The following is a 23,414-nucleotide window of genomic DNA, read 5'->3' as shown; positions in this document are numbered from 1 at the left end:
TGGGGGCCAAGGGGGACCTCGGGGGGCACGTGGACAGCAGGGGGGCTTCTAGAGGGTGCTCGAAGGGTGGCGTGGCCGGGGTGAGGCCGGGCACGCCGAGGCCCATATAAGCAGCCTCAGGGGGTTCGAGGCTGCCCGTGCTGAGAATGAAGATGCCTCGTGAAGATGCCAAGAAGAGAAGGCCTACGGTGAGCGGACCGCCAGCAGCCACCTGGCTGGGTCACGCTAGAGTAGCTAAGAGAGAAGTGTGTCTTAGCTAGGGTAGGTCGGTGGTCACACCCTATGTGTAAAGTAAGAGTAACTGTTGAGTCACTGTTGTGTTCATTAAGAAATGAGTGTTGCATCCCAAGAAGTGTGTGCGCCTAATATGAACCCATTACACAGGCATCAGAAGATCCCCAAGGAGCAGAGGCTTGTGAAAGTCAAAAGTGCTGCCAGGCGCCCATCCTTAATGATAAGAACTACAAGAAAATCCCAGCTTGGACACTTTAAAATGTATCAAGGTGAAATTTGAAGAGGCGTAGGTGAAATGTGAAGATGCGGCAGTGAAGAGCGACGAAGTGACGGTAAAATGTGAAAATGAAGATTCAACTACAAAATCGGACCTTCACACCGATGGAGGCAACGTGTAGCAGGAGAAGAATTCTGACTGTGAGGCAGAGCGAGGCACCTCCCAGTAGTTTGTGGGAGTGGAGGTGTGGCTGGACTTCTTAAACAATACAAAGTCAAATGGAGACCCGGTAGATGTGTAAGCTTGAGACAATGAAGCTCCAATAGATTCACCTTTGTCACATGCCTTTAATTAAAATAACGTGAAGTTGCACACTCAATTCCTAGGTTCAACCTGCAGAGTAAGAGCAGCCAGTATTTGTGGACATATGGGTTGGGTAGATCTCTAACCAGGAGTAAGAGCCAATAAGCTCCCAAGCATTCACTATATTGTGATAATATTTGCATTCATCTGGAGCTTAATTGCCCATAATAAGAACGCGTTAATTTCAATGTTTGGTGAAACCCGCCACTACGCGATTTGTTCTCCAACACACCGGTCTGCTGTACTAGTGTAGTGTAATAACGCCGATTGTTGTCCAGCAACGGCAACTGCGGTGGACAAATAATACACACGCCAGTGAGCATATACACGGGTTAGTCGGCAGGGCAGAAAAACTGGGGCAAGGGTCATGGAAGACCCCATCTGGAAGCTCCTGGAACATGCTAGTGGTTTCGAGAAGGGAGGCGCGGCCAGGGCAGAGCCAAGCCACACTGGGTAGCATAAAAGCAGCTGAGAGTGGGAGCTCAGGGCTGTCAGTTTTGGGAGTGGGCTCATCTCATCGTGGCTGTCATCTTCGCCGCCTTCGTCAATACCGTCTTGGCAAGATATTGCACGGCCGGATAGTTGTTGGTTGTCTCGGTCAGCACCATTGGTGTTACATGATCAGGGTTGTGTTTATAAGGTGGCCCGGGAAATTCAGGGCCACGAGGCCCGCCAGCATTGGCCCAAAGTGGAGGCTTGGCCGTGGCGGGAGGAGGACTTGGTGGCTGTGGTGTGCGGCCTGGGGACGCACGGGAGAAGGCCCCCGCGGGTGGGTTGGCAACCGGCGAAGCCCCCTCCGCCCTGGGGTCCCACGGCCAAGTGTTTCAGGTGTGGTCAGCCGAGCCACATCGCCATAGAATGCCGGGGTGTCAGTAGGGTGCCGGCAGTGCCTCCGTAGCACTCTGACCTGCCGGCAACATTTTCCCAAGCTGCACCGGATCCGAGTCTCTGATGCTTTCCGTGACTGCCGTGTGCAAAGTGTCAGGGGCTGGATCCGATTAAATGCTACTTAGGATTTCAGGGACGGGCCATGCCCTTAGGCCATTGTTTTTTTGTTCCCATTCCTCGGAATCCCAAGGAATGCAAAACCCTGCCAAGGCGGGGGTGACCAGTGTCGAGGACCGGCTCACGTGAGCTATGTTCTGGTAAAGGCGGACTCTCCCTTGTAAGGTGAGATTCGGGGGGGTTGTGTATATTGTTTGGCTTGTGTTATCGGTTCTCATGGGGGAAGGGAGGCGTCACGGTTATGCGTTCCTTGATGGGGTTCTTGCCCATGCCGCAGTTGCGCTGTGTGGTTATGGTTCGCGGGAGACGCTGCGGTTGTGCTGTATGGTCGCGGGAAGTGTTGCAACCAAGGTTTTTTTTTGGGGTAAATAGTTTTTTTGTGTTGGTGGTGTTCCTCGGGGTTGGGGTTGCTCTGCCTGTCCACCGGTTGCAGTTGCAACGGCAACTGCGGTGGACAAACAGTACACACGCCGGTGAGCATATACACGGAGTGTGTCGGCAGGGCGGAGGAACTGGGGCAAGGGTCATGGAAGACCCTATCTGGAAACCCCTGGAACCTGCTAGAGGGTTCGAGAAGAAAGGCGCGACCAATGCGGAGCCAGGCCACCCTGGGTACAATAAAAGCAGCTGATAGCGGGAGCTCAGCGCTGCCTGTGCTGTGAGTGTGCTCGTGTCGTCGTCGCTGTCATCTTCGCTAGATATTGTGCGGCCGGATAGTTGTTGACTGTCTCGGTCAGCGCCATCGGTGTTACACGGTCAGGGTTGGGATTTAGGCTAGGCGAGACGACTAGAGAGAGCGAATTTCTATTTACGTGACCCAAAAAAAATCTTATGGATGATGTTGGTCGCGACAGCCTACGTGTTAAACTTGCTTAATTGCCTCAGCAATTCGGAGTTTTGTATCATATCTCATCACAAACACTCGAAGAGCACCCCTATGTGGCAGCTGCCTCTGTGTGGCATAAGGTGTCCCAGCACCAGCCTGCATGTGGGCATGAGTCTGTCAGTCAGGGGCGATAATTGATGTGTAATCTCAGTTGTGCATTTTCTGGATAATTTTTGGAATTTCCCAAATTTGTACAATGACACCAACATGCAAAGACCTATGTGTTTTTAATGACACAATAGTATGTTTTACATCCACTCTTTAAGCAGACGGTGCATATTTTGGTTGATGTTACTGGAGTAGCCAGGGGTGCTTGTCGGATTTGAACCTTGAACCTCTGCAATAAATCGAGAATGCGCTACCACTTGGCTTCCCTCAATCTGAGTGGAGGCATGCCAGCCAGTGTTTCTAACCAGCGCAGATGTTCCATTTAGAGGGGTGCACGTTTCACATTCCTACAGATTGGAGGGCATGACTGTTGCCGAGAAGACCCGGAGCTTCATGCAGAGCGACAGGCCAGGTAGCTTCCACACAGCATTGCAGAGCTGATGAAAAGATAATGCCGCCCGACTGATTCGGACCACCCAAACACTGTACACATACGCAGGGTAGACGTATTGTGTACACACAATGTATATACAGCGTACACACAGTCTGCACATATATATACACAAACACTAACAAAAACAATGACTGCCATTCGCCAATACGTGGTGGTGAAGTCACCATGGCGCTTGTGCCAGGCTATGTGCACGTTAAGGCCACGTGAAGTGTCGAACTCCCGCCGGCAGGAGGTCACAGGGCAGACTCAGGTGCCATTGTTCAACTGAGATGACTGGCCGATGCACCACCTGTGCCCCCTACTGTGCCAACTGTACACACACACGGTGTGCGCGCGCGCACCGTGTGTGTGTACACAGTTTGTATACAGGGGCCGTCCATAAATGACGTCACTCGATTTTGGACGATTTTGACCCCCCCCCCCTTCGTCACACGACGTCACAAAAAGTCAGACCCCCCCCCTCAAATATGACGTCACAAAGCTCTACCCACCCTCCCCCCCCAAAACACATGCTTCAAATCAATTTAAACTATTGTTATTGCAGTGCGTATTTAATGTGGCACTACTCTCTGATGTAGGAGAAAACATGTATTAAAAAGTATATTTAATTAAGTAGAACGTAATATAGGTTTTGGGGTCAGATCGCCTTATTTATAAATGTGTCGTAACCCTCCACCACCCGACACGGCCAAACAGTAAAAAATGTGTCACGTTTTTCAAAGGACAAAATAATTCACTTTTTTAGCCCACCGGTGTGCTGAAGATAGAATCAACAGCATTTTTTTTTATTTGAATACGACGTTTCGCTGATAATTACAATCAGCTTCATCGGGCAAGAATGGTGAAGCTCTCCTGTTGCTTCTGGTCGTAAATAGAGCAGCATCATGGTGACGTCATCATTTAATTCAATTCAATCTGGTGCAATGATTCGAGGCAAAGAGGGGGAGGGTATTGTAATTATATAGATTGGTAATCATTCAATTGTTATTCATTGGTATTTTTTTCCCATATAAGGAATTGTAATTGTATTTATATAATAATACGCTTCCAGGCCACACTAAGCCTGTAGCTGTCAGAGCGATTGAAGTTATTTCTGTTTCAATTTCAATGGATTCTCTAATTAGTCTTGGCCAGTAATAATTAATTTTACACAACACTTCAACGTTACCAAAATCAATTGAGTGTCCTTGTTGCCAAGCATGCTCTGTCACTGCCGACAGTTGTGTTTGAGATAATTTAATGTTTCTTTGGTGTTCTTTTAATCTTATGCTGATGTTACGTCCCGTCTGTCCAATATAGCATCTGTCACATAAACAATTAATCCGATATACACCTTCTGTTGATAATTTAGGCAATTCGTTTTTAGTGTCAGATACCAGATTTTTTTATTTTGTTAATTGTACCAAATCTCACTTTAATGTTTTGTTTTTGCAAAACTTGGGCTTATTTGTCAGTTACTCCTGAGATGTATGGTATTTTGATTGTTTGAACAATCTTATCGCTTTCAGCAGTGTTGCTTTGCGTTCGTGATTTGGCCTTCAGTGCTTTGTTAATTTGAGCATTATTGTAGCCATTCTGTCAGTGCTTCTTTAACATGTTTCATCTCTCTCACTAGACTCTTACCATCTGACACTGTTTTAGCCCGATGTATGAGTGTTTTGACAAGAGAGGATTTCTGAGCAGGGTGATGATGTGAATCTGCATTCAGATAGGCATCAGTGTGCGTTTGCTTTCGGTAAACGCTGTGTGTTATTTTGCCATTAAGACCATGTTCCAGCAAAATATCTAGGAACGGGAGTGTTATTTACCTCCATTTCCATGGTGAACTGGATAGCCGGGTTTTGTGCATTGAGATGATTTAGAAATTTCGATTTAAAGCTTTCGTGACTGCAGGGATTCATCTTCTTGGTTCTTTCGGTAAAGTCACGTAGAAGGGAAGTAATAAAATAATAAAAATAAAACATAATAAAACAATTCTCACGACGTTTCGGCCACAACGCAAGCAGCCGTCCTCAGGTGAAAACCAGGTCCGTGGAGGCGACAGAGTCTGAATGAAACAGCACACGAGCTTGGAGCATATATATAAGCTGGGCGCATTGACAAAGGAATTTGATATGCAAATTTTGATATGCAAATTCCTTTGTCAATGCGCCCAGCTTATATATATGCTCCAAGCTCGTGTGCTGTTTCATTCAGACTCTGTCGCCGCGACGGACCTGGTTTTCACCTGAGGACGGCTGCTTGCGTTGTGGCCGAAACGTCGTGAGAATTGTTTTATTATGTTTTATTTTTATTATTTTATTACTTCCCTTCTACGTGACTTTACCGAAAGAACCAAGAAGATGATTTAGAAAATCACTAAGTGCATCTTTACCATGTGGCCAGACCAAAGTGTCATCAACATATCTAAACCAAAAGGATGGTTTTAATGTACTCGAGGCAAGTGTTCTTGTTTCAAAGTTCGCCATGTACAAATTGGCTTAAATAACGCGATCTGACCCAAAAACCTATATTATGAATAATATTGGTCGCGAAGCCTGCTACGTGTTAAAATATGTAGAACATGTCTATATTTATTTAAGTTCCGCATTTTGATGTGACGTCACATTTATCTCCCCCATCGTCACACATCGTCACAAATGTCTGACCGTCCCCTCCCCAGTTTCGTGACGTCATTTATGGACGGCCCCACACGCACTGTATACACAGTTTGTACACACACAGTGTATACACAGTTTGTACACACACACTGTATACACAGTTTGTACACACACACACTGTATACACAGTTTGTACACACACACACTGTATACACAGTTTGTACACACACACACACTGTATACACAGTTTGTACACACACGCACTGTACACAGTTTGTACACACACACACTGTATACACAGTTTGTACACACACACACTGTATACACAGTTTGTACACACACGCACTGTACACAGTTTGTACACACAATGTTCACGTTGTTGAGCTCACGCACCGAAAGGGTCAATGTTCAATAGAGGGATCAATGGCATAGGAATCTTAATGAACTTAAACTCTAACCCCGCTCTCTGACGTCACCACTGCATTACCTCATCGGCGTGAGGGGGAGGTGTACCCCGCTAATGACGTCATGTCACCTCGTGCTGCCACGTGACGTCACGAGACACCAGGAAGCTGCCGGTCTCCGCGCGCGCGCTCACTGAGATCCGAGGTAAGACGTTGAAATCGTGGTGGTTGTTGTGGTTGTTGTTGTTTACCCAGGTAGAGCCTCGCTCCGTCTCTCTCTCGTAGGGATATCAATTGAGTAGCAGCGAGTATGGAATCGATTTCCAGGTTGGAACATTACAACGCGGGGTCTACCCATGCGGGGCCTTGCCTCCTGCCCTCGCTTGATTGCATTTGCTTTAATTATCTGCTTAAGTTTAATTTGTCTTCATCTGGCTCACTACTTTGAAACTTTGTTTCTTTTAATTATTTCTGCAGTTTTTTTTGTATCCTACCAGGCCAAGCCCACTTAAGCTGCTATACCGCTCTTGTTTTCAGAAGCGACCAGTCCACAACAAAGTGGCTTATCAACGTGTGGAAATGTCTGTCGGTCAAATACTCTAAACGCGTGGTGATGTTGACTCTAAATGTGGAGGGGAAAACCCGAGGAAATTCCACGCGACCACGGGGAGAGAGAGAGAGACACGCAAATTCCAAATATACAGGAGGGGTCGGGATCGAACCCACCACCTCCTGTATTCCAGGAGAGGCAGTTAACATCTCCCAGCCACCATGGTGCACACTCGAGTACATGACCACAATGAGTCTCAGCACTCTAATTCAGGAGCGTTCTGCCGAGTTGGTTTTGCTGATGCACCCTTTAGACCGATGAACAACTATTTTAATGATCATTGTTTTTTTTACCCTTTTATCTGGCAAGAAAACTGACTCCTTTTTTACGAGGAATCATGTTTGCATAGACCACAATACCTGCAGTCATAATGCAAACAAAAAACATAACTCTGATAATGTATGCACTGTCCTTGAAGTTGATTAGTCCACACCTGAGACAGCTTTCCTTAGAGCCTCGTCTCTCTCTCTGATGGTGCATTGTCTTTGAGTTGTGCGCCTTTTGGCGTCATCTGGTCCAACGCCATGTGAGACTAGGCTCTAAGGAAAGCTGTCTCGGGTGTGGACCCATCTACTTTAAGGACAGTGAATACATTATCAGAGTTATGATTTTTTGTTTGCATTATGACTTCAGGTATTGTGGTCTATGCAAACATGACTCCTCGTAAAAAAAGGTGTCAGTTTTGTTGCCAGATAAAAGGGTAAAAAAAAACAATTATATTTTTTAATGGAAAATGAGATTCCAATGGTGTAAACAATTTTTATATTACCAACCAATGCTCAGAGCTGTTAGATCTTTTGTCAGAAGCCACCTGGCCATAGATGATAGCTCAACGAAATGGCTTTTCACGTGGAAGATTGTAGCAGCCAAATAATCTAAATGCATGTTACTAAATGTGGGGGGGGGGAAATCGAAGGACCCGGAAAAACAATAATCCGTGAGCGTACTCTGCATGCGTGGGTTCGATTCCAACCCTGACGCATTTATAATTGCAGTTTACTATTTTTATTTCTTTCCCTGTAGTGGCATTGATTTTTCTCCACATTTAGAAACATGCATTTTGAGAATTTTGCTGCAATACATTTCCATAGTATAACCCACTAAGTTGAGCTATCATTTGTGTCCAGGTCGATTCTGAAAAAGAGCTATGCAGCTCAGATGGCCTCACCTGGTAAAATATAAATTGTGTACTGTGTTTGAGGGTTTTCCAATTTAATTTCTTATTTAGCAGTTAAAGATTATGTTTCAGGAGGGTCCTGCATTGGACTGTTTGACCACCACGAACTATATTTTGAGTTTAGGTTTGGGAGAAAAACGGAAAACCCAGTGGAACACCAATACCGACGGTGACGGCCGACGCCAGGATAGCGGCCACGGGCTCGAAGCGGGGGCAACCCGGCTCTTGTCCCAAGAAAGGAATCCGCTCCCCGCTGCCCTCCACGGTGGCGCATCGCACGTTGAGCCCCAACTTTTCCAGGTCGGTACCTGCAATACACTCGTGGCATAACACGCTCGACACGTATAACTCCTGGTTACACACCTGGTGTCCGAGGCGACCCTTAAGGGTGACCCTCCCCAGCAGTCCCACTTCCACTTGCAGTGTGCAGCGCACGATCCGGGGCCTGTAGGCGGCCCATTTCAACCCCGACCACGCTGCCGTGTGTTGCACTCCCGAGTGACGTTACCGCCCCCCGTGTCCAGCAGAATCTGGGTACGCCGCCTGTTCACCTGCCCTTCCACGAGCGACGTGGCCCCCATTATTCCTGCCACCAGTTCCCGCAGCCAGTCACCCGCAGTCGCCGCATTCTGGGGTGTTGTTGTCGGCATCTGCGTGGGGGTCACTCGTCACCATTATCATGACAGTTTATTTGTGTTGGGACCACGTGGAGTGCACCCCTCTGTGGTCCCCTCTTTAGGGAGGCCTTGGTATTTAACCCTGGTGCTTCTCTCGCGCGGGCGATTTTGGGACTGTCTCTCACGAGATGCCCCCATTGGTCGCATAGATAGCACGCACGGGGAAGGGCGGTGGCTCCATAAGAGGCCCCTTGCCCACTCCCCCTTACCCTCCCAGTGCGCATTTGTTCGAGTTCTGCCTCTTATTGAGACACTCGCCTGGTTAGCCCCCCGACCATGGAGCGTAGCCCTCCCACCTCGGACTGGACTATCCTCCGCTGTGGACTGCAGCTTGGTCACATTCAGGTGTACTTGGGTCACCTCCCCGCATACTTGGGTTACCTCCTCACGTACTTGGGTCGCATGGCCTGTGATATCTCCTATGCCGGTCTGTATCCCTGCCACCCATCCTGGGGTTGTCTCACGGGGTCTCGGAGGCTCCCTCGTCCCCCCCCCCCTCACCTCCTCCTCTGGAAGAAGACTTGCAATGGTGCTATCTCGTCCCAGCCGTCGGAATTCCGCACGCTCGCGAGCAAATCTCTCACACACACACACGTGCGCGTGCTCGGCAAGGATGTTAAATGGGGGATATGGGCAGTTCGCATCTGGCTGACACCCCGTTGTGCTTGTCAGATACTGCTGAACTTTCTCGATGGCGAGGTCATCGATGATCTCGGCAGTGTGTCCCGGGCGTGCGCTGTGTGTTAGCAAGCATGATTTATTTTCGTGCGTGCTCACGGAGATCTGAAGTGAGAAGTTCACATCGTGGTAATTGTTGTCGTGGTGGTAGTTGTTGTTTACCCAGGAAGAGCCTCGCTCCTTCTCTGTCTTGTAGGGAGGCCGCTTTGGATTGCACCACTCTTCGATTTCACATTAACATGCTAATTTATTACATTAACATCACTAGCCCCGGCCACTTCTTTATGACCCTTGGGCTACACCCATTTCAAACCTTTTACAACAGTCTGCCTCAGCAGCAGACCATGCATTTTCTATCAGTGTTTTTGTTTGCATTCTGACCACAAGTATTGTGGTTAATGCACACATGATTCCTTGTTAAAGGTTTCAGTTTGGTGTTTTAACATCTTAACACCTGTTTTGTTGCCAGAAAAACGGGGAAAACCTATTCTCATATTTTAGTACTGGAAAAGGTTCCATGATGAAATATTACAGTATATTATAGGTGAGCCGTGCGTGTGCAGAGAGGACAATAAGGACCTGGAAGATATTAATTTTGTGGCAAAAATGCAGGCCTGATAATATGTAAGGATAATGTGGTAAATGAGAAAAAATATAGCAGCAGCGGGGTGTTGGAGTGTGCAGGTGTTACAGGTGTTGATGGTGAACAGGTAAGCTAAAAATTGTGTGAAAAACATAACTTTCCCTTGAGTACGCATGGAATTTTTGATGTGTGTTTGTTTCATAGTGTTGGCGCAATTTGGTTCTCAAAAAAACACAAAGTCTGCTTTATTTATATACATTTAAACTCATCTTGGAATGTTTTGTATACGGTTTCTCCACATTTATTTCAGTAATTTAGTTTATTGGGAATACAGTACAGTACTTATTTCAATTGTAATGTATATTTTATATGCCGTTTACCTAACCCCATTATTTAGGTCAGGCTTAAATGTTAAATATCTGCATTTTAGCTTTCGCACGGCACTTTTCAAGAATGTAACCTCCGCGCTATTCAAGGGGCTGCTGTATTTTTTGTCCATCAGCTATAGTACAGGAGTACGGATTTTCAGCAGAAACTAGATCTCTGCTTTCTTGGTGTAATTACAGCCTATAGTACCATAAAGAGGCTTGGGGTTTTGGTTTGTTTTTGGTTTCCGATGTCTCTGCCTCTTCTCACAATCGTTGAGGATTTTTATGATTTTTGGCTGGCCCATCTAAAGTTGCGTGACCAGGAGTCGGATCCCTTTCTTGTTCAATTTGGCTTGTGGCCGAAATTCCCTCTAGCCGCATGCATTACATTACGTAGCATTTTCAAATAGTTGTGTTTTGAGAAGCTCACAACGACCCTATAAAAAAAATGCATTTGATATAGTAACAATGATACGCTAATCAATGTCTGGTTATAGTCAAGGTATTTTCCCCTGCTGGTCAACCATGTTACGCATGTTGATGATCTGGTCATGGCTACTCAATGATATTGAGTTGGAGAATCGTGTTCTGTACCTGGAGAATTCCATGACGAAATGGGGCCTTGCATATGTTCTACAAAAAGATCACCTCCCTGGGAAAATCTTGACTTAAAGCTTTCGTAACTGCAGGAATTAATATTCTTTGGGTCTTTCGGTTAAGTGACGTGACTTTACCGAAAGACCCAAAGAACACCTCCCTGGGAATTTAATGTCATACAGCACTGCACCTGCTCAGCTCTCCATGAATAATCAGGTCGTTCTACACGTGGTGGAGGAGCTCCTATAACCGTTTAATGTGTTCACGACCAGCTTTGGTTTGGCATCCAAAGTCTCACTTCAAATTGGTCTAGCAGCATTCTTTCATTAGGCTCTGTAACACTATGTGGAAGCTGCCTGGACTTTTTTTACGTACAAAGCTGTGAGTGTCCATCACCAAGGTCTAGTCCATTGCAAAAGTCTCGTCAAAAAACAGGCAATAGTCTACATTATAGACTGCCAATACACTCACCGAGGTTAAGAACCAGGCTACAGTCTACATTATAGACTGCCAGTACGCTCACCCACAGGGGTAGCTAGGGGGGGGCAGGGGGGTACATATGTCCCCGGGCGCCAAGGTAAAGGGGCGCCTAAATGAGGCTTACAACGTTACATTATCACTTATTGCGGCGGGCGCGGCAGCCTGAAACTGCTGCGCAAATCTACACCTCAACCTAAAAGTTTATATATCCCGCCACACACAGCCTACATTGCATGTAATTACATTTTCTCAGGTCATAAGATTTGTGGATGTGGATTTTCAAACTAAGAAAGTAACTATCAAAAAATCTTTTTTAGGTTATTTCGAGATACATGCAAAAGATGCAGCAAGCCTATAAAGAGTCATCGTCGAGATACTGAAATTTGACAACATACCTCTAGCCGACTGTCGGGCACAATGTTATCACAATGCTGCTGTGATGACTGGGCATATGTCCGGCCTTCAACAACGAATATGTGACAAAAATCACAGAGCATTGTTTGTCAACTGTGACAACCACAGCTTAAACTTAGCAGGAGTACACTCAGCTAAACAGGATCCACTTGTCGTCACGTTTTTTGGAACAGTTGAAAGTATATATTTTTCTCTCGTTCAACAATTCGTTGGGAAGGGTTAAAAAAAGCTGTGCCCATCACAGTAAAGCGGGAGTCTGAAATACGCTGGAGTGCACGATCAGAAGCTGTTAAAGCTCTCTATGAAGGAATGGATGAACTAGTAGGGCTGCTAGACAAATTGTCGGAGGACGTAACTATGACGCCTGAAACCAGAAGTGATGCAGAACAGTTACAGGCATGCGTATTAAATTTTTACTTCATAGTTTTATTACATTTCTGGAATGTCATTCTTGGAAAAATGTATCGTGTTCAGAAGCGCTTACAGGGTCCTACTATGAATTTCAAGGAAGCAGCAACTGATCTTGAATCTTTGGAGCATGAATTTGTCCAGCTTCGTGATGATTTGAGCCAAGTTGCTGTAAAAAACGCCAAAACAGGATGCACAGCCTGGGGGATCGATGTGGACAGAAGAATTAGGTGACGTCGGAAGATGCCGGGAGAACTGGCACAGATGTCGATGCAATTCGTCGAAATTGCACAGATTTTGGAAATTTCTATGACACCGACATCAATGGCCACGAACTTTTCACAGAATTTGGAGATTGCAAAATGCTGCTCGGTAACCGGAATTAAGTTCTACCAGAAACTCCTTTGGATCTTCTTGGTTTTATTGTGTTTTATGGAGACGACATATTTCCGAATTTGCGAATTTCACTGCAAATTTTATTAACAGTAGCAGTTTCAATTGCAAGCTGTGAGCGGTCGTTCAGCAAATTGAAACTTATTTTGTCGTATTTGCGTGCTTCAATGGGACAAGATCGTCTCAGCGATCTTGCTCTTCTTAGCGTTGAAAGAAAAACATTGGAAAAAACATATTTTGATTACGTGATTGACCAGTTTGCGACAGTGAAATCAAGAAAAAATAATCTTTTGTAGACTATGTCAACCAGTCTACGACACTGACTGAGTGAGCCATGTAATATAATTTCTATAAATTTGCTTCTTTATATACAATGTTTCATTAAAATTGTTATTCCTTATTCGATGTAATAGGAAAATGTGATTAAACGGGGGGGGGGGGGGGGGGGGCAATTTTATAGTTCGTCCCCGGGCGCAAAATATCCTAGCTACGCCTCTGCGCTCACCGAGGTTAAGAACCAGGCTACAGTCTACATTAGTCGTTTTTTTTTCTTCTATTCACTTTATTTGTATTATTATTTTCTATCTACGTGACTTTACCGAAATAACCAAAGAATATTAATTCCTGCAGTCACAAAAGTTTTAAGTCAAAATTTAACCACCTTTTTACCATGCAAGTGTATGAACATGTGAAGTTTGTATTTGCTGTCAAGTATATTGACTCGATTGAACATGGAGGTTAAATCATAATAATAGTTTATTTTAGTTTTGCTTTGGAAATTTTCATAAGAATGGAAACAGTCAGGAAATTAACACAGCACATATGCAGCTGAAGTTAAATCTGTTCATCCTCGCATTCAAGCTCATCTGAGCCTGGCTTCACACCTCTAAGTCGCAAATGAACATTAATTTATACATTTCTGAATAATACAAATAGTATTATTTTCAACAGCCTTTGCTATGTTAACAAATTTTTCTTAAATATTCCTGTCGTAGCTAGACCACCGAAATTGTGTGCTTGGAGTTTTTGGTAAACATTAATTTTGAAGACACTAGGGTGTCCAGGCATATTTATGACCATTTGCCCTCGCATTGTGTGCCTTAACAGCCCGTGTGATGAATTGGGGAATCTCTTTCACTATATCATGAAAATATGAATATGTATAGATGTGTAAGTCATGTGTGACTGTGTATATATGCATTCCTCTGTGCCTCAATATTCACATAGATGGTGTGGACATGCTTTTCTGTTTGCAGCTGACGCTCTGCAGAATTGGCCTGATGGAGCAAAGGCACTCAGCGCAGTTCAGTACAAGAAGGAAACAATGCGACCAGCATGCAAACAGCACGGATCGTACTGGAAACTTGACACAGCACCAGAGAACACACACAGGAGAGAAACCCTTAGAGTGCTGTGTGTGTGGGAAGGCATTTTCAGATTCATCTACTCTTAAACAACACCACAGAACACACACAGGAGATAAACCTTTTAAGTGCATTCTGTGTGGGAAGGCGTTTGCAAAGTCATCAAATCTTAAGACCCACCAGAGAACACACACAGGAGAGAAACCTTTTAAGTGCAGTGTGTGTAAAAAGGTGTTTGCACGGTCATCCATTCTTAAATCACACCAGAGAACACACACAGGAGAGAAACCTTTTAAGTGCAGTGTGTGTAAAAAGGTGTTTGCACGGTCATCCATTCTTAAATCACACCAGAGAACACACACAGGAGAGAAACCTTTTAAGTGCACTCTGTGTGGGAAGGCGTTTGCAAAGTCATCAAATCTTCAAACCCACCAGAGAACACATACAGGAGATAAGCCCTTCAAGTGCAGTGTGTGTGGGAAGGCATTTTTTGATTCATCTACTTTTAAACAACACCAGAGAACACACATAGGAAAGAAACCTTTCAAGTGCACTGTGTGTGAGAAGGCGTTTGCACGGTCACCACATCTTCAAAGACACCAAAGAACACACACAGGAAAGAAACCTTTCAAGTGCACTGTGTGTGAGAAGGCGTTTTCACAGTCATCACATCTTCAAAAACACCAGAGAACACACACAGGAGAGAAACCCTTCAAGTGCACTGTGTGTGAGAAGGCATTTTCATGGTCGTCATATCTTCAGACCCACAAGAGAACACACACAGGAGATAAACCTTTCAAGTGCAGTGTGTGTGGGAAGGCATTTTTTTATTCATCTACTCTTAAACAACACCAGAGAACACACACAGGAGAGAAACCTTTTAAGTGCAGTGTGTGTGAGAAGGCGTTTGCAAAGTCATCAATTCTTAAATCACACCAGAGAACACACACAGGAGAGAAACCTTTCAAGTGCACTCTGTGTGGGAAGGTGTTTGCAAAGTCATCAAATCTTAAAAAACACCAGAGAACACACACGCATCAGAAAATCCACAAGAAGTGTAATCTGAAATCAGCTTGTGAAAGTCAAAGTGCTGCAATGACCCCATTGTTCATGAAACAAAAACCAGAAGACAACCCCAGCCTGGACACTTTGAAAGGTATCAAGGTGAAATATGAAGAGGCGAAAGTGAAATGTGAAGAAGTAACATTGAAGAGCGTAGAAGTGAAGGTTAAATTTGAAGATTCAACTCCAAAATCGGACCTTCACATAGATGGAGGCGGTGTGAAGCAGGAACTAAATTCTGACTGTGAGGCAGAGCGAGGCAACTCCCAGGAGTTTGTGGATGTGGAGGTGTGGGTGGACTTCTTAGACAATACAAAGTCAAATGGAGACCAGGTAGATGTGCAAGCTTCAGACAATTAAGCTCCAATGGATGCACCTTTGTCACAGGCCTTTCTAATTAATATAATGTGAAGTTGAACACTCAATTTCTAGGTTCAAACTGCAGTGTAAGCGTGGCCAGTATTTGTGAACCTGTGGGTTGGGGCGATCTCTAACCAGGAGTGACTCACGTGTTTTGTATCATATCTCATCTTAGACACTCGATGGGTGCCCATAATGGGCATCTGCCCCTGTGTGCCACAAGGTGACCGTTCACTGGCCTGCATGTGGATAGGAGTTTGTAAGTCGAGGGCGATGATTGATATGCCAGTCGGATTTGAACTTTGAACCTCTGCAACAAATAGAGAATGTACTACTACTTGGCTTCCCTCTGAGAGTGCTGCACGTATAGGCCTCATCGAGTCAGAGATCAACTTGTAAATACATTGCAACGTGACGCAGTACATTTCAGTATAGTAATAAAATGTTGCCAATGTGCCCTTTGATTATTTTGAATCATAATTGAAAGAATACCTGTCTGATTTTGTACGTAAATACAACGTTTTGTGTATTAATGTCAAACATGGAATATGTGATGTCAGGACAAAGTATCTGTTTTGGTGGTAACCTGTACAAAAACTCACGTGAGAGCTGTTATTTTTGTGATACGGGTCAACGGGTATTTTTGTGAATCAGGACGCATCTGACTGGGGCAACTCATTGTCTTTGAAATCGGGAGCATAGTTGGATCATTCATCAGTTAAGGTATGCCACTTACAAGTTACGTATAGGAGATACATTTTCTACAAGAACACTAATTATCATTTTGTATTACGTATACATTTTGTCGAACTGAGACTTGAAATGGACCTTGCCGATGAACATCAGTTGAAGCAAGCCGGACTGTTGTTGCGACATTGTACACCAAAACCAGTCCACAGGTGGCTTGTACTGAACACATGTGTAGTGCCATAAGAGGGGAGGGGCTGCTGGGGGCTCTGGGATCCTAGGCAGATAAGCCCTCGGCGCCAGGCGCTAGGATCCCAGGCACCCCAAACAGTTAAGCCCCTTGGCGCCACCAACGGGGGGGGGGGGGGCTGTGCGTGCTCTGTGGGATATCTGGGGGCACACACAACCCCACCCCTCGTTGGGGACGAGGCATAAAAGGGCAGCTCCCTGGCTGATCGGGGCCAGTTGCAGCTCAAGACCCAAGACCAGCCAGCTTAGGACCCTGGACCCCCTCGTCCCGCTTGTCCTTGTAAGGGCCGGGACGCTGTGAGGGCCAGTGGTGGGACTCTGGGACTCCCGGCTCTACGTCCTTGTAAGGGCGAGTTCCGAGGAAGCCAGAGTCCAGACCCGCACCTTGGCTGGTTCGGGTCAATTAGCTTCCCCTAGGGTAATTGCAGCCGGAGGACCCCAGAGCGTAGCCAGAGTAGTGTATCTAGGCTGTGTACCTAGGCTGTAACAGAGTATCAGGACTGTTGGAGTGTTGTATTGTAATAAAGAAGATACCTCTACAAGTGTCTCCGGAACCCATTACACATGCATTCCTAAAAGGCCGTGGTATTTATAGTTTGTGTAAAACATTCCTTTGTTTCGTGTAGAGAACGTTCAATGAAAGATGTCTGCCGATCTGTTTTTTCGCAAGGAGGTACTTTAAAGAGCACATTTGAAGGCATCGTGGATTTTTGTTACAGATTTGTATTCTAGCCTAGGTTTTATTGAATTTTAACTTCTATTTAAATACAACTTTAGATATATCTGTCTGCATTGATATCCCACCTTGTTTACCACATGTTTACTTAAATATGTAGAAGCTCCCTCTGAAGACGTCACCTCAAATTAACGAGTGGGTTACGTCAGGGCCTCCCCCTCTCTGGCTTGTGATGTTGCAAAGAGCAGAACTCGCCTCCACGGATTCTAACGACTGCACTGTCTTGGAATGCATTTACACAGTAATCAAATCTTCACAACTGCCAGGGAACACATTTAAAACCACTTTAAGTATACTTGGAAGACCTTTTGAATTTTTTTGAAACTGAAACACGCGTAAGGAGGTCTACAAGGAGCAGAGTCTGAGATTGACGTGTGAAATTTGAAGTTCCATAAGCCCATCATTTGTGATGCAAGGACCCAATAAAGATGGCAGCTGGGAAACGTCACCATTCGTGAAGGTGACCTGTGAAGGCTCCAGGGTTTGACTTCCAGGTCACTAATGGAGCCCGAGACAAATCACATCCATTTGTGGATGTGGAGTTTTGGGAGGACTTTTCGGACAAGGTCGAGTAGAAGCAGACAGCATGTGTGACCATAAGTGTTGGGTAGACCTGTAACCAAAAGCATGAGACACGGTTTCCCAATGTTTATTTCAATTGTAAAATTTTTAGTTGATTTGGAATACAGTACGTATTTCAATTGTGATGTAAATTTTAGTTGACGTTTACCTAACGCCATTACTTGGGTAAGGCTTAAGTATTGAATATCGCGTTTTTAGCTGTCGCGCGGCATTTTCCAAGAACGTAACCTACGATATTCAAGGGGCGGCTGTATTTTCTGTCGATCGAGTACAGCAGGCCTATGGTACCCTAAATAGGCTTGGTGCTTTGGGTTGCTTGATTTCGATGTCTCTGCCTCTGCTCACATTCGTTGAGGATTTTTATGATTTTGGGCAGGCCCATCTAAAGCTGCGTGACCAGGAGTTGGAACCATTTCCTGTTCAACTCGGCTTGTGACAGAAATTCACTCTGGCCCAATGCATTACATTACATAGCATCTTCAATAATTATGTAGTTTGAGAAGCTCACAATGGCCGTATAAATAAATTGCATTCGTTGCGGTTACAATAATACGCTTATCGATGACTGTTTATCGTTAAGGGATCATTCCCTGCTGGTCAGCCCTGTTGCATCTGCTGATCTGGTAATGGCTACTCAATGAGATGGAGTTAGGGAATCTTGTTCTGATGCCTGGATAATTCCATCATGAAATGGGGCCTTGCATATGTTCCACAAAAATAAATCACCTGCTTGGGAATCCATGTCATACAACACTGCACCTGCTCAACTCTCCATTAATAGTCAAGCAGTTCTACAAGTGGCGGATAAGTTCCCATACCTGGTTCATGTGTCGAGCAGCATTCTTTTATTAGACTGTAACACTGTGGAAGCTGCCTGGACTTTTGCTGCATACAGAGCTGTGAGTGTCCATCGCCAAGATCAAGACCCTTCTGAGACCATCTCCCTCCCTGGCATACTGGCCTCATACCCACCCCTCACCCTTCGTTCTGCAGATGGCGGGCGCACTGGAGGGTGCCACGTAGCCATTTCAGGCTGGGCCAGACGGGGATACGTGGGTCACCCGGCTACAAGGTGCTTGTTGGCCAACACAACCCCTGGGCCGGGCCCCAGGGATGATATTGTGATGCCGCACACTGTGTACACACAATAATGTTCACGTTGTTGTTGAGCTCACACACCCAAGGGGTCTCTGTTCAACAGAGGCAACAATAGAAATGTAATCTAAATAAACTTAAACTCTCACCCTGACCTCGCTCTCTGACGTCACCACTCATTAACCTGTCGGCGTGAGACGCCAGGGAGAGCTGTACACCGCTAGTGACGTCATGTCACCAAGGTATTCAACCCCCCAGCCCCCCCTCGACCGCGCTTTTGAGCGTGACGTCACGTCTAGTTGGTCACTGTCGATTTCCGTTCCAGTAAAAATTATTTTTTGGGAAAAGCTACGCCCAGTCACTGGCGGTTCATTAACATAATTTATTCATAAAAACCGTCGCTATTTCATTGCGACGGGTTCAGCAGCCAAGCCCAATCACCCCACGTGGGCCCGGCTCATTAACATAATTTATTCAATTACACCGCCGCTCGTTGGGTGAGGGGATTGTGTGATGAACCCCGCTAGTGACGTCATGTCACCTTCTGCTGCCGCGTGACGTCATGTCACCTCCTGCTGCCGCGTGACGTCACGATATATCCGGAAGTTGCTGCACCGTGAGCGCGCGCTCACAGATCCGAGGTGAGAAGTTGACATCGTGGTGGTGGTTGTTGTGGTGGTTGTTGTTGTTGTTTACTCAGGCAGAGCCTCGCTCCGTCTCTCTCGTAGGGATATCAATTGAGTAGCAGCGAGTCTGGAATCGATGTCCAGGTTGGAACATTACAACGCGGGGCCTAGCCATGCGGGGCCTTGCCTCCTGCCCTCGCCTGATTGCATTTGCTTTAATTCTCTGCTCAAGTTTAATTTGTCTTCATCTGGCTCACTACTTTGAAATGTGTTTCTTTTAAATATTTCTACAGTTTTTTTTTATCCTACCAGGCCAAGCCCACTTCAGCTGCTATACCGCTCTTGTTTTCAGAAGCGACCAGTCCAGAACAAAGTGGCTTATCAACGTGTGGAAATGTCTGTCGGTCAAATACTCTAAACGCGTGGTGATGTTGACTCTAAACGTGGAGGGGAAAACCCTGAGGATCCGGAGGAAAATCCACGCGACCACGGGGAGAGAGAGAGACACGCAAACTCCAAACATACAGGAGGGATCGCGATCGAACCCACCAGCTCCTGTAATCCATGAGAGGCAGTTACCATCTCCCAGCCACCATGGTGCACACTCGATTACATGACCACAATGAGTCTCAGCACTCTAATTCAGGAGCGTTCTGCCGAGTTGGTTTTGCTGATGCACCCTTTAGACCGATGAACAACTATTTTTATGATAATTGTTTTTTTACCCTTTTATCTGGCAACAAAACTGACACCTTCTTTACGAGGAGTCATGTTTGTATAGACCACAATACCTGCAGTCATAATGCAAACAAAAACATACTCTGACTAGGCTCTAAGGAAAGCTGTCTCGGGTGTGGACCAATCAACGTCAAGGACAGTGCATACATTATCAGAGTTATGTTTTTTTTTTCATTATGACTGCAGGTATTGTGGTCTATGCAAACATGACTCCTCGTAAAGAAGGTGTCAGTTTTGTTGCCAGATAAAAGGGTAAAAAAACAATTATATTTTTTACTGGCAAATGAGGTTCCAATGGTGTAAACTATTTTTATATTACCAACCAAGGCTCACAGAGCTGTTAGATCTTTTGTCAGAAGCCACCTGGCCATAGATGATAGCTCAACGAAATGGCTTTAAACGTGGAAGATTATAGCAGCCAAATAATCTAAATGCATGTTACTAAATGTGGAGGGGAAAAAATCGAAGGACCCTAAGAAATAAATTCTGTGAGTGTACTCCACAAGTGTACTCTACGTGTGGCCCTATAAAAAATTGCATTCCATACAGTAACAATGATACGCTATTTGTCCCCTGCTGGTCAACCATGTTACGCATGTTGATGATCTGGTCATGGCTACTCGTTGATTTTGAGTTGGAGAATCTTGTTCTGTACCTGGAGAATTCCATGACGAAATTGGGCCTTGCATATGTTCTACAAAAATAGATCACCTCCCTGGGAAAATCTTAACTTAAAGCTTTCGTGACTGCAGGAATTAATATTCTTTGGGTCTTTTGGTAAAGTCATATGAACACCTCCCTGAGAATTTAATGTGATACAACACTGCACCTGCTCAGCTCTCTACAGAGGTCGCAATCGGGTACCCGATACCCGTACCCTTCCCGATACCTGGCTACCCGTACCCGGCCGGGTACGGGTACCCGTTTGCGACCCTGGTGCGGCCGGGTACGGGTAGCCGCACGTGACTCACCCCAACCAATGACTGAGAAGGCCGTGAGTCACTGGTGAGTAACCGTTTGTCACTCATTTTCCAACGTCTTGTCTTCTCTCACAATTCAAGTTCCTAGAATCAACCCACCCGCACCTGAAACATGGCTTCATCCCAGAGGTCGCAATCGAGTACCCGATACCCGTACCCTACCTGATACCCAGCTACCCGTACCCGGCCGGGTATTGGGTAGGGTACCCGTTTGCGACCCTGGTGCGGCCGGGTACGGGTAAGGAATCAAAACCCGTTTGCGACCTCTGGCTCTCCATGAATAATCAGGTAGTTCTACACGTGGTGGAGGAGCTCCTATACCTGGTTAATGTGTTCACGACCAGCTCTGGTTTGGCATCCAAAGTCTCACTTCAAATTGGTCTAGCAGCTTTCTTTCATTAGGCTCTGGAACACTATGTGGAAGCTGCCTGGACTTTTTCTCCATACCAAGCTGTGAGTGTCCATCGCCAAGGTCTAGTCCATCGCCAAGTTCTAGTCGAAAAACCAGGCTATAGTCTAAATTGTAGACTGCCAGGACACTCACCGAGGTTAAGAACCAGGCTGCAGTCTACATTATAGACTGGCAGTACGCTCACCGAGGTTAAGAACTAGGCTACAGTCTACATTTGTCGTTTTATCTTTATTTCTATTCACTTTATTTGTATTATTATTTTCTATCTACGTGGCTTTACCGAAATAACCAAAGAATATTAATTCCTGCAGTCACGAAAGTTTTAAGTCAAAATGTAACCACCTTTTTACCATGCAAGTGTATGAACATGTAAAGTTTGTATTTACTGTCAAGTATATTGACTCGATTGAACATGGAGGTTAAATCATAATAATAGTTTATTTTAGTTCTGCTCTGGAAATTTTTATAAGAATGGAAACAGGAAATTAACACAGCACATATGCAGCTGAAGTTAAATCTGTTCATCCTCGCATTCAAGCTCATTTGAGCCTGGCTTCACAACTCTAAGTTGCAAATGAACATTTATTTATACATTTCTGCATAGTACAAATAATATTCTTTTCAACAGCCTTTGCTATGTTAGCACATTTTTCTTAAATATTCCTGTCGTAGCTAGACAACCAAAATTGTGTGCTTGGAGTTTTTTGTAAACATTCATTTTGAAGACACTAGGGTGTCCAGGCATATTTATGACATTTGCCCTCTCATTGTGTGCCTTAACAGCCCGTGTGATGAATCGGGGAATCTCTTTCACGATATCATGAAAATATGAATAAGTATAGATGTGTAAGTCATGTGTGACTGTGTATATATGCATTCCTCTGTGCCTCGATACTGACGTAGATGGTGTGGATATATTTTGTTCTATCTGCATTTGCGCTTCCTCTGCAGAATTGGTCTGATGGAGCAGAGGCACTCAGCGCAGCTCGGTACAAGAAAGAAACAATGCGATCAGATTGCAAACATCACTGATCATACTGGAAACTTGACACAGCACTAGAGAACACACACAGGAGAGATGACCTTCAAGTGCAGTGTGTGTGAGAAGGCATTTTCAGATTCATCTACTGTTAAACAACACCAGAGAACACACACAGGAGAGAAACCTTTCAAGTGCACTGTGTGTGAGAAGGCATTTGCAAAGTCATCAAATCTTCAGACCCACCAGAGAACACACACAGGAGAGAAACCTTTTAAGTGCACTGTGTGTGAGAAGGCATTTGCACGGTCATCCATTCTTAAATCACACCAGAGAACACACACAGGAGAGAAACTTTTTAAGTGCACTCTGTGCGAGAAGGCGTTTGCAAAGTCATCAAATCTTCAAACCCACCAGAGAACACACACAGGAGATAAGCCCTTCAAGTGCAGTGTGTGTGGGAAGGCATTTTTTGATTCATCTTCTCTTAAACAACACCAGAGAACACACAGGAGAGAAACCTTTTAAGTGCACTGTGTGTGAGAAGGCATTTGCACGGTCATCCATTCTTAAATCACACCAGAGAACACACACAGGAAAGAAACCTTTCAAGTGCACTGTGTGTGAGAAGGTGTTTGCACAGTCACCACATCTTCAAAGACACCAGAGAACACACACAGGAGATAAACATTTCAAGTGCATTGTGTGTGGGAAGGCGTTTGCACAGTCATCACATCTTCAAAGACACCAGAGAACACACACAGGAGAGAAACCCTTCAAGTGCACTCTGTGTGGGAAGGCATTTGCAAAGTCATCATATCTTCAGGCCCACCAGATAATACACACAGGAGATCAACCCTTCAAGTGCAGTGTGTGTGGGAAGGCATT

General features: G+C 45.3%; 2 protein-coding genes across 2 annotated transcripts; both read left to right on the top strand.

The window, feature by feature from the left end:
• The first annotated feature begins 8,193 nt into the window (after nt 1-8,193).
• Nucleotides 8,194-16,264, top strand: LOC133361504 (zinc finger protein OZF-like). The gene is made up of 3 exons (XM_061580416.1): nt 8,194-8,358; nt 13,913-15,415; nt 15,618-16,264. The coding sequence occupies exons 2-3, from the start codon at nt 13,937-13,939 to the stop codon at nt 15,636-15,638; spliced, it is 1,500 nt and encodes a 499-aa protein (XP_061436400.1). The 5' UTR covers nt 8,194-8,358; nt 13,913-13,936; the 3' UTR covers nt 15,639-16,264.
• Nucleotides 16,265-22,508: 6,244 nt separating this feature from the next.
• Nucleotides 22,509-23,033, top strand: LOC133361498 (zinc finger protein 664-like; the record flags this gene model as incomplete). Its single annotated transcript, XM_061580409.1, has 2 exons — nt 22,509-22,536; nt 22,699-23,033. Coding segments are annotated over exons 1-2 (363 nt in total), but the record flags the coding sequence as incomplete, so codon positions are not given.
• Between the last annotated feature and the right edge of the window lie 381 nt (nt 23,034-23,414).

Source organism: Lethenteron reissneri, unplaced genomic scaffold (genome assembly GCF_015708825.2).
Source record: "Lethenteron reissneri isolate LAM-NWPU_2019-01 unplaced genomic scaffold, ASM1570882v1 scaffold_112, whole genome shotgun sequence".
In the NCBI taxonomy this organism is placed as follows: Eukaryota; Metazoa; Chordata; class Hyperoartia; order Petromyzontiformes; family Petromyzontidae; genus Lethenteron; species Lethenteron reissneri.
This window is presented reverse-complemented; position numbering and strand designations above follow the sequence as displayed.